Source organism: Rutidosis leptorrhynchoides, chromosome 6, assembly GCF_046630445.1.
Source record: "Rutidosis leptorrhynchoides isolate AG116_Rl617_1_P2 chromosome 6, CSIRO_AGI_Rlap_v1, whole genome shotgun sequence".
Taxonomy (NCBI): domain Eukaryota; kingdom Viridiplantae; phylum Streptophyta; class Magnoliopsida; order Asterales; family Asteraceae; genus Rutidosis; species Rutidosis leptorrhynchoides.
This window is the reverse complement of record NC_092338.1, coordinates 153,238,112-153,250,557: the sequence shown is the minus strand read 5'-3', so window position 1 is coordinate 153,250,557 and position 12,446 is coordinate 153,238,112. Positions and strand designations below refer to the sequence as shown.

The 12,446-nt window shown below is 37.7% G+C and overlaps 1 protein-coding gene across 1 annotated transcript; it reads left to right on the top strand.

Annotated features, from left to right (window-relative positions):
• Nucleotides 1–19: 19 nt before the first annotated feature.
• Nucleotides 20–7,858, top strand: LOC139854180 (uncharacterized). Its single transcript, XM_071843500.1, has 4 exons — nt 20–390; nt 6,705–7,442; nt 7,530–7,652; nt 7,743–7,858. The coding sequence occupies exons 1-4, from the start codon at nt 51–53 to the stop codon at nt 7,856–7,858; spliced, it is 1,317 nt and encodes a 438-aa protein (XP_071699601.1). The 5' UTR covers nt 20–50.
• The last annotated feature ends 4,588 nt before the right edge of the window (nt 7,859–12,446 follow it).

The window sequence follows — 12,446 nt, the reverse complement described above, 5'->3', positions numbered from 1 at the left end:
ATTAATTAATACACAAACTTTTTTTATCTGTATATACATTTTGCAGTGAAATGGCCTCAACTTCAAACTTTCCGGTTGATGCCAGTAAGTACTTGCGTGCATCAAGTAGTACTAATGTCTCTAATTTTGTTTCAGTTAAGCTTTCCGGGAACCACAACTTTCTTCTTTGGAAGGCACAGATGTGGTGCCTCATGGATGCTCACAATATCTGTGGCATTGTGGATGATTCATTTACCGGTGTCGAGAAACAATACGACAGTCTTCTAAAAGGTTGGATTTTCGGGTCAATTAGCGAGGAAGTACTCGTCAACGTATTCAACCTTTCTTCGGCTAAAGATGTTTGGGATAAACTCATTTCCCTTTATGACCCTTCTTTGGTTGTCGAAAAAGGTACGCACATCTTAATTTCATTTAAATCAACGGCTCGATCTTTAGACGATTTTTGTCCATTCTCTCCCGAGCTCCTCTTTGACACTCGGCGAGTTGATACCTATATCTTCTATCATATCTATTTCAAGTATATCCAAGGGCATTTTTATAATTTCCACTTAAAAAAAAATGTTATTTTTAAGATCCCTTTTAAAACTTGTTTATAAATCCTTTTTCTTAAAATTTTTGCAGAGTATTGATAGGGCTGGTGATAGGGCTGCGGAATGTAATAAGGAGTCAGGCCCAACAAATAGCCATGAGCCCAACACAAGGAAATCACAAAGGCCTAAGAATAGGCCCAAACGTTATGATGAGTAATTAGCAGGTTAACTAGTCAATGTAATTAGTAGTGACACGTGTCATGAGTTAGTTAGTCTGTTCAAGTTGTTAGAGTGATTGGTTAGGTTATTAAGAGATTATCTGATTCAATTGTATGCTCATAATATCAAATTCAATTAATAAAATTTCTGTTCTTTTCTCTCTAATTTCTTGGAGATTTGACTTGTCTCGAATCAAAGTCGTATCATTTGGTGCTTTCATTGTTCTTGCTCCGGCCACAATCGCCGGCAACAATGGCGGAATCATCGTCACAAAGTGAGATCTTGGAACGCATGACTGAGCGTTTCATTCAAGCTTTGCAACCATTACAAACAGCGTTGTTAGCTATGGCGTCTCAAACTCCTCCACCACCGGCGATTCAAAATGTCGATGCAATTAATCCGGCGAATACAGTGTTTCCGGCGAAGAAATTCACCATGGAATTTCCAAAATTTGGGGGTGGAGATCCTTCGGAGTGGTTGTATAAGGCAGAGAAATTCTTTACGATGCAGAATATTTCTGAAGCTCACAAATTAGCATATGCAGCAATGCATCTTGAAGGTAATGCAAGTAATTGGTTTCAGTGGGTAGAGATGACTAATCAAATTCATTCTTGGCCTGATTTTGTGATTGCTTTAAAAGTGCATTTTGGTCCTTCTTCTTATGAGGATCCAATTGAACTTTTAACAAGATTAGTACAAAAGGGTACAGTTCAAGATTATTTGTTGGAATTTCAAGCATTATGCTGTAAAACAAGAGAGCTTTCTGATCGTACATTAAAGAGTTGTTTTATCGCTGGTTTGAAGCCTGAGATTAGAAGGGAGGTTAAGTCAAAGACACCTTTCTCCTTGAGTCAAGCAATTGGATTAGTCAAATTGTATGAAGCTAAGTTGCAGGATAAACCATCTCCTAATACATGGTTTAATAGGCAACAGGGCATTTTACCAACTCCAACAACCCACAGACCATTTCAATCTACAATTGTCAAACCTAACCCACCAAGATATACTAGATTAGGCAAACAATTATCTGATATAGAAAGGGCTCAAAAAGATGCTAAAGGTGAATGTTACAATTGTGATGAGAAATGGAGTAGAAGTCATAAATGCAGTTCAAGACCTAATCTGCATGTTATGGACTTAGATGAGGAAGAATTATCTGATCTTAAACATCAAGAGGTCATAAGTGAAGAGGATATGAGGTATGATACTCAAGATAGGTCTGCAGAGACTCCTGCCATTAGTCTTCATGCCTTATGGGGTCAAGCTAACCCTAGAGCATTAAGAATGGAAGGCACAATAGTGAATAGGAAGATACAACTAATGGTGGATAGTGGTAGTAGCCATAATTTCTTACAAGAAAGAATGTTTAAATATCTCAATTTGGCCTTACATCCTTCTGATCAGTTTAATGTGATGGTGGGTAATGGTCAACACTTGAAATGTTTGGGTAAATGTGTTAAAGTCACTGTCAGAATTCAAGATTATTCCTTTGAAACAGACTTTTATGTAATTGATCTTCATGGGGCAGATGCAATTCTTGGTATGGCATGGATGGAAGAATTAGGAGATGTGACTACTAATTACAAGAACAAAACTATGAGTTTTGTTGATAAGGGTCACCAGGTGTTGTTGCAGGGTATTTCATCTACCTTAGTAGAACCAATCACTGGCAGGCAACTTAAAAGATTGGTGAAGTCTGCACCCTCTTTCAACTATTACATGCTTTGGGTTCAAGATACCACCCCTCAATTGGAATTCTTTGAGCACAACTTACAACCTGATGTCATCCAAGATCCTATTCAGCTACCACCAGGCTTGGACCCAACCATTGTGAGTGTCCTTCAGTATTATTCTGATGTGTTTGCTGAACCAAAGGAGTTACCTCCCAAAAGATTTTTAGACCATCGAATCAATTTGTTACCTACTGCACAACCTGTGAATGTGAAACCTTATAGGTATCCACATTTTCAAAAAGATGAAATAGAGAAACAAGTGAACCAAATGTTATTAGCTGGTGTGATTCAACCGAGTACAAGTTGTTTTAGTTCACCAGTCTTATTGGTTAAGAAAAAGGATGGTACTTGGAGGTTTTGTATAGATTATAGAGCTTTAAATGCTGTGACTGTTAGGGATAGGTTTCCTATTCCCACCATTGAGGAGCTATTAGATGAGTTGCATGGTGCTGCTTATTTTACTAAGTTTGATTTGAGGGCAGGGTACCATCAAATTAGAATGCAAGAAGGGGATATACATAAGACTGCATTTAGAACTCATTCAGGACACTATGAGTTTAAGGTGATGCCATTTGGTTTGACAAATGCTCCTTCTACCTTCCAGGCGACTATGAACACTATTTTTACAGGGCTTTTGAGGAAATGTGTCATAGTTTTCTTTGATGATATATTGGTTTATAGTAAGAGTGTAGCTGAGCATGTGGAACATCTTACAAAAGTTCTGCAAATTTTGAGGTCCCATCAGTTTTATGTTAAAGCAAGCAAGTGTAGTTATGCAGTTTCAAGCATAGACTATTTGGGTCACATAATTGATGTTAATGGGGTGCATCCGGATCCTAGTAAAATTAAAGCCATGGTTGATTGGCCTGTCCCACAGAATACTAAACAATTAAAAGGGTTCTTAGGTTTAACTGGATATTACAGGAAGTTTATCCAAGGGTATGCTAGTATAGCTAGTCCTATGACTCAATTACTTAAAAAAGATGCTTTTGAGTGGTCTGAAAATGCAGAAAAAGCATTCAACACTTTGAAAGAAAAGATGGTGACAGCTCCTGTTTTAAAGTTACCCAACTTTGACCTACCATTTCAAGTAGAAACAGATGCTAGTGGGTCAGCAATAGGTGCAGTTTTATTACAAGAAAGGCACCCTATTGCATTTTTCAGTAAAAAATTGAGCCTCAAGTTACAAAGATCCTCAACATACATCCGTGAACTGTATGCCATCACTGCAGCACTTTCTAAGTGGAGACAATACTTGTTAGGGGGTAAATTCACAATTTTCACTGACCATAAAAGTTTAAAATACTTGATGGAGCAAGTAATTCAGACCCCTGAACAACAACATTATCTTACTAAGTTGTTGGGATATTAATATGATATTACCTATAAACCTGGAATTGCTAATGTCACTGCGGATGCCTTATCCAGGGTACCAAGTAATACAGCATCTTTCATGGCAATCTCAACTGTTCAATTTGATTTGGTTGATGATTTAAGAAGATTTATTGCAGAAGATGCCAAATCTCAACAATTGATTAAAGATATTGGAAGCAGTGTAGAAAAACAAGTCCACTGGAAAGTCAAAGATGGGTTGATATACTATAAATGCAAGTTGTTCATTCCTGATGTTCAGTCATTGAAACAAGCCTTATTAGATGAGTATCATGCTACTCCAGTGGGTGGTCATGCAGGTATCCATAGAAGTTACATGAGACTTGCAGCAAATTTTTATTGGCCAGGCATTAAACAAGATGTAGCCAAGTGGGTTCAACAGTGCGTGATTTGTCAACAAGTTAAAACACTCAACATTGCTCCTTATGGATTACTGCAACCATTGAATATTCCTGAGCAGGTTTGGGAAGAAGCTAGCATGGATTTCATTACAGGTCTGCCTTCTTCACATGGTTTTTCTGTAATTATGGTAGTGGTGGACAGATTATCTAAAGGTGTTCATTTTGGGGGGCTAACTGCTAAATATTCAGCTCAATCTGTTGCCCATTTGTTTTTTGAAATAGTGGTTAAGTATCATGGCATGCCCAAATCAGTGGTCTCAGATCGAGACAAAGTGTTCACTAGTAAGTTTTGGGCAGAGTTATGCAGGCTTTCTTCCACTAAACTCAAAATGTCCTCTTCCTACCATCCTCAAACAGATGGTCAGACTGAAGTAATAAATAGATGCTTGGAACAATATTTGAGGTGCTTTGTCTCTGAATGCCCAAAAAAATGGTATCAATTTCTATCCTTGGCTGAGTTTCATTATAATACAGCAACTCATTCTGCTACTGGAGTAAGTCCTTTTGAAGCAATGTATGGGAGGGCTCCACCTGTTTTATCAGATTATCTCAATGAATCCACAAATGTTGATTCATTACATGTGTTATTACAAGAGAGACATGCTCAGCTGCAATCACTGAGAACTGCTTTATCTTAAGCTAATGCAAATATGAAGTTGCTTGCAGATAATCATAGGACTGCCATGGAATTTCAAAAGGGTGATTTGGTGTGGGTCAAACTGCATCCTTATAGGCAATTGTCTGTGGTAAAAAGGATTAATCAAAAGCTCAGTAAAAGGTATTTTGGTCCATATGAAATTGAAAAAAGAATTGGTGCAGTGGCTTATAAACTCAAGCTACCAGAATGTTCAAAAATTCATCCAGTTTTTCACATTTATTTGTTGAAGAAATTTAGGGGTGATGAGGCTGTTTTATGTCACCCTTTGCCTGAATTAGATAATGGTAGTGGTCCAATTCTGGTGCCTCAACATGTGTTGGATACTAGGCAGATTATGCGAGATGGGGTTGTGGTAAATCAAGTGTTAATTAAATGGGAATTATTGTCCATTGATGAGGCTACCTGGATTGATGAAAGTGATTACCTGGCAATAAAGGCTGACTTGATCCATGAGGACATGGATGTTTTTGAAGAGGAGAGTAATGATAGGGCTGGTGATAGGGCTGCGGAATGTAATAAGGAGTCAGGCCCAACAAATAGCCATGAGCCCAACACAAGGAAATCACAAAGGCCCAAGAATAGGCCCAAACGTTATGATGAGTAATTAGCAGGTTAACTAGTCAATGTAATTAGTAGTGACACGTGTCATGAGTTAGTTAGTCTGTTCAAGTTGTTAGAGTGATTGGTTAGGTTATTAAGAGATGATCTGATTCAATTGTATGCTCATAATATCAAATTCAATTAATAAAATTTCTGTTCTTTTCTCTCTAATTTCTTGGAGATTTGACTTGTCTCGAATCAAAGTCGTATCAAGTATATATTTTTATATATAGGCTTGTACCGATTATCAATATACATATTTGAGTCATAAATCAATTATATATCGAAACCTTCTATTTGTATTGATGCAAATGATTTTCATAGAAATAATAGTTGCCTTGAAGGTGCATAAAAGTTTTATATATGATAGTTATATGTAGTATTAAATTAAGATGACAGTTATTGAACTGCACACGACTTTCAGGGCCATCTTGTTAAAATTATGGGCCATGTTCAGCATACGTAAACTAGGCCATTTGTATATCAAAAATTTTCATATATAATGAATAACTGAATAAATTTTATGGACCATTTAATGGTCTTTAATAGACTGATCACTTATACCTAATACATATTGAATTTTTTTTGAGCTCCTATGAATTATGAGCCCTGTTCCATGACACATTTAGAACATGCCCAAATCCGCCGCTGACGACTTTTATGTATTTTAATGATTTAATCACGTTGAAACTTATAAATTTTATATAACAAGTAACTTAATTACGCTAAACCTCAAAAATAGAACACTTTTGCAGCGAGGCATGACTCCTCATTACTCATTCTATTCAACGTCAAGGTACAATAAAACAAAATTTTTAAATCTACATTATTATAACTCCGGATCATTGCACTCAAGCCGAAATATTCTTAACCGGTGAATTTTGGCTTGATCAACACACTTTTGTGGTTTTTTATATATTTTATTTAGTGGACCTATACAAATATCGATTCACGATATTAATGATATACTCCAGTTATCATTATTTCATCACCAACTATTATATTGTTGGATATATTACTCTATCCTATGTCATATAAGTATTTGTTAGAAGCTCCGTACTATCATATAGATGCATTGACAGTATATCTTACCAGCTAGTCTATTACTTCTGATGCATTTCTGGGTAACATCTAATTACCATGTAAAAAATTTTCAACGCGAGACATGCAGATTCTGGTCCAACAATGTTAGATGGAAAAACAAAAGAAGAAGAAGAGATAGTCAGGGTTGCCCCTGAAACAAACCTGAATAGTGAACACTCACTTGAGATAGAAACATTTACAAAACTAAATTTAGTAAAAACCAAATCAGAAGTTTTAAAAGGCCTCCCAATTAGTAGCAGATGGCGTGTAACAATGTTAGGGACGAAATTCTTATCAAGGCCTCTCGCAATCGCTGATGAGAAAAAACGGAAGAAAATGTTTGAAGCTACTATAGTGGGAGATTGGTCAAAAGCAGAATCCTTACTAATTACGGACAGGTCTCTAGCGACAAAGGAAATCAGTCCAGAAGGAAATACGGCACTTCACGTAGCAGTTGGAATAGGTCATAATGGTTTTGTAAAAAACTTACTTCAGTATCTGAGCTGTGAGGATGTGGTTGGAAAGAGAAAGTCGGATGGAAGTACAGCCCTTCACATAGCCGCAATTGTCGGTAACACATTTGCAGCGGATCTTTTAGTGAGAAAATACAAAGGCTTGTTGCGAGTTGTAGACCATAAAGGTGATGACCCATTGCATAAAGCGTATGAAAATATGCATATTGATACCATTGGATTTTTGTTGAAAGCCGTCAATGATGATGTCAAAAGCGGGGAGAATTCATTACGTAAAAGCATCGATTCTGTTCACCCTGGTGTTGAAATAGGAGTTGACCTTCTTGTTAATTCCATTTCTGCAAAGCAATACAGTAAGTAGCCGATGATATATCATCGAATTGCTATGATAATAGAGACATTTCAATTGTTTTTATATTAATACCAGCCCATGGTTGCAGAATTAGCATCGGAGCTAGTCCTTCAATTCCCAGAATTTGCTACGCAAAATGATAAAGTCCTTATGGCTATAGCTAAAACCTTTCCACATGGTTTAGGATTTGTGGAAACACTCATCTATCCTTGTAAGTTTCTAATGTATCACAAAATCTCATTTTATTTCAATATTTGTTATATGAGTGATTGATAATTTTGCTTCTTGTTTTTGTTTTCAGCTTTCGGAAACTTTTCAGAAAGGATGTTTGATGCTATTATTTTTTTCTTTATTATGTTGTTATACTTTCTGTTGGAAGCTTCGACGAGCCCAACACACCCACTATTGAGGACCTAGATTATACTACACTCACTACACCAACACTTTGACGTTGGTTAGCCTTTAATTTTATGAATCCTTAGTGCACAATAATAGTGAGGCGACAGTGTCGACCATATATCATTCAGGCGGTATAACCGACCATGTATTACTTAGGCGGCAGAGCCGACCATATAATAAGAACAACAAAAGTGCACTAAGAACTTAAACACAAACTAAGGCTTGATCGGGAAACTTAACAAAAACACTTATATTAAATTACAATTACAATATTACTTACAAGCTTTATCTTCTCTACTTTCGCTAACTCACACTCTTCTTCTCTTCTTCACAACTCACTTCTTATTTCACTCTCACAACTTCACACAACACAAATGAAATCTCCTCCCATATTTATACTACTCCATGGAACATTCTAGAACCTAGATATTTCCATGGATATATAAATATCTAGATATTTCTACAACCTACAAATATCTAGATTTTTCTTTTACATTTCAATTTCTAGATTTTTCTCTCATATTCTAATATCTAGATATTTTCTTATACATATTAATATCTATATATTTTACCCATATACATTTACTAATTCCATATTATTCTAAATTTGCATTGTATTTTAACACTCCTCCTCAATGCAAATTTTCTTCCAACGATGTCTTGCAGACCATTCCAAGTGCTTCTCTGAATTTTGTAAACTTCGGTTTACTTAGGCTCTTGGTGAATATATCTGCTACCTGTTCATCTGTCTTTGTTGGCACCATTTTGATCTCCCCTTCAAGGACCTTCTCGCGAACATAGTGATAGTGTACTTCTATATGTTTTGTTCTTGCGTGAAAGACTGGATTCTCTGCTAGACGTATAGCTGATAGGTTATCGCAGAAATGCTCTACTTGATAGTCTGTTGATTGATGAAGATCTTCCATTAGTTGTTTCAACCATGTAATTTCTTGTGTTGCTGACGATGCCGATCGATATTCTGCTTCAGTGCTTGACAAGGATACTGTTGGTTGTCTCTTGCTGCACCATGATATTACTCCTGACCCAAGACTAAACATGTATCCAGTTGTTGACCGTCGTGTATCATAGTCTCCAGCGTAATCGGCGTCACAATATCCAGTCACGTGACATTCTTTAGTTTTCTTGTATAAAATACCAAAGTTAATAGTGCCTTTAACATACCTTAAGATGCATCGTACAGCATCAAGGTGAGGCTTCTTCGGATTGCTCATGTATCGACTTACCACTCCAACTGCATAAGATATGTCTGGCCGGCTTAGTGTGAGATAAATAAGACTTCCGACCATCTTTCGATACATGGTAACATCTTGAAGACTTTTTCCTTCATCTACTTGTAGTTTTGTATTCGGATCCATCGGAGTTGAGATAGGTTTGCAATTAAGCATTCCGTACTTTTGTAAAAGATCTCGCACATATTTCTGTTGTCCCAGAAATAATCCTTCTCTTTTCTGCTCTATTTCGAGTCTAAGAAAATGTTTGAGTTCTCCAAGTTCCTTCATATGAAATCTGATAGACAGATTCTCTCTTGTTCTTTGAATCTCCTCATAGTGATCTCCCGTGATGATTAAGTCATCCACATATACTAGCACTATGGCTAGTTTTCCTTGATCTTGTTTCACAAATAAACTAGAATCTGAAGGAGCAACTGTGAAACCACTTTTTACTAAAAACTCGCCAATCTTCCCGTACCAAGCTCTTGGAGCCTGCTTCAAGCCGTATAGTGCTTTCTTTAATTTGCAGACATGGTCAGGATGAGACTTGTTCTCAAAGCCTCTTGGTTGCTCCATATAGATTTCTTTGTCAAGTTCTCCATGTAAGAAAACGTTCTTGACATCCATCTGCCACAGCTTCCAAGATTTGCTAGCGGCTAAAGCTATTAGAACTCGAATTGTTGTGATCTTCGCCACTGGACTAAACGTTTCTTCATAATCCAGCCCATATTGTTGAGAAAAACCTCTAGCAACAAGTCGAGCTTTATACCTTTCAATGGAGCCATCTGATCGAGTCTTCACCTTGTAAACCCATTTACAAGATATTGGTTTTACATCTTTTGGCTTTGGAACTAAACTCCATGTCTGGTTTTCTTTTAGTGCATTAATTTCTTCTTCCATTGCTTTCTGCCACTCTCGACTTTGTGCTGCTTCTTCATAAGTAGAAGGCTCAATAGGTATTGATTTATCCACATGAGCAGCATTGGCATACCTTGGATTAGGTTGCCTCGGTCTTGTTGATCTCCGTAATTCTTGTACATGCTCCTCGACATCCATTTGGCTTGGACGAACCTCCTCGGATACAGATTGATGCACACCAGTTTTCCATGGACTCTTTTCCTTAGAGTACGACCCTTCTCCTTCTTTTATTGGATCCAATATCTGCTCTTTAGGTTCTTCTTTTTCTTCTGGACCTTCTTCTAATCCATGAGATTCTGGAAGCTCTATCTTTTGAGGTGACCACCATGAAGACGCTTCATCAAATACCACATTTCTTGAAGTATGACACTTTTCAGTATTTGGATCACAACATCTCCATCCTTTTCTTGATTCATCATAACCGACAAAAATGCACCGAATTTCCTTCTTATCAAATTTGCTTCGTAGATGATCTGGTACGAAGACGTAGCATACACATCCAAAAACCTTGAGATGGTTGACGGTTGGCTTGATCTTCCATAATCTTTCATATGGTGAAATATATCCCAACTTTGTTTGTGGGAGTCTGTTAATCACGTATGAAGCCGTCCTCATACATTCGGCCCAAAATTTTCCTGGTACATTCTTACCATGAAGCATACTTCGACAGGTTTCAGCAAGATGACGATTCTTACGTTCTGCCACTCCATTCTGTTGTGGAGTATTAGGTCAAGTTAATTGCCTTCTGATCTTGTGCTTCTTAAGATAGATATTGAACTCGGTTGATAAATATTCTCCTCCATTATCTGTGCGTAAGCATCGAATCTTAGTATTGAGCTCACTTTCTACCTTGTTCTTGAACTCTTTAAACTTCAGAAAAGTCTCCGACTTCTCCTTCATGAAGTAAACCCACACATATCTTGAGAAGTCATCAATGAATGTCACCATATATTTCATACCTCCAAGTGATGTTTGTTTCACTGGGCCGAAAACATCTGAGTGTATGAGCTCTAGTGGTGTCTTGGACTGATGCGCTGACTCCTTAAATGGCAATTGGTGAGCTTTGCCAAATTGACATCCAGCACATATTGTATCTGTTCGGATATCAATTTGAGGAAGCCCATTTACTATGCGTTTTACCATCATCTCCTTTAACTTGTTGTAGCCCACATGCCCAAGACGTTCATGCCAAAGATCAGCCGTCTCATTTTTTCGAGTCTTATCCACATAAGCTGTTTCAGCAGATAATACATAGACCGATTCTATTCTTCTTCCATGCATAACTGGATTGCCAACCACCTTTACTCTCTTGAATACGGACACATCTTCTGGTCCAAAGAGCACATAATTTCCTTCTGCTGTCAATTGTGGTACTGACAGTAAATTCTTCTTTAGGCCAGGGACAAGATACACCTTCTCGAGTTGGAGCTTATGAGAGTCACCTTCACTTGGAATTATTGTCTTTCCAATGTGAGAAATAGACAACCTTGAATTGTTGGCTGTCAACACGACTCTTTTTCCTTTGTAATCCTCCATTTCTTGCAGCTTCGTCTCATCATTGGTCATATGATTTGAGCACCCAGAATCGATGATCCAATCATCTTTGTAGTTTATTTTTGACTTTAAGGTTGCTGCAAGAGCTTGATCATCCATGTCAGCTTCAACGGAGAGTCCTGCTTCTGCATCCCATGTTTCCTCATTAATGGTTGCTTCGAATGTGACCTCTTTCTTCTCATCTCTTGCGGCGGCCACATTTCCTTCGAAAGTTCGCCTTCTGGGGAATCTACATTCTCGAGCAAAATGACCCTTCTTGCCACAATTGAAGCATTCACCATTCTTTCTCTTATCATTTTCCCCGTATTGTTGGCGATGATCTCTTCTTCCTTGTTGAGCTCCCCCTGAAGCGTTGCCTTTTGATTTTGGGTGACCCTTCCACCCATATGTCTTACTTTCTTTCATCGCCTCTTGTCTTCGAGATGTTGCTTTCTTTTTATTGGTGAAGAGTGCATCTTCTCCGTCTTTTATGGTTACTTCATTCATCTGCTTGGCTAATGCCTCTTGATTAGCCAACAAATTCTCCAGCTCTATTAATGATGGTTGAGTAGGCCATCCTCTCACAGCGGCTATAAATCCATTATACTCGGATCTTAAGCCGTGGATGATAATTCTCTTCATCCTTGCATCACTCACTTTCTCTTCAGGAGCAAGTTGAGATATCTCACGACAAATAGATTTCACCTTGGTGAAATACTGAGAAATAGACAGACTTCCTTGTGAGATACCCGCGAGCTCATTTTCCAGGAGCTGGAGGCGTGCTTCATTCTTCTTTGAAAATAATTTTTCAAAAGTTTCCCAAGCTGCCTTTGGTGTTTTCTCGTCACGGATGTGCTCCAATAGATCCTCCTCGATTGTAGTCTTCAATATAAATAAAGCCTTCCCGGCCTTGATGTTCCATT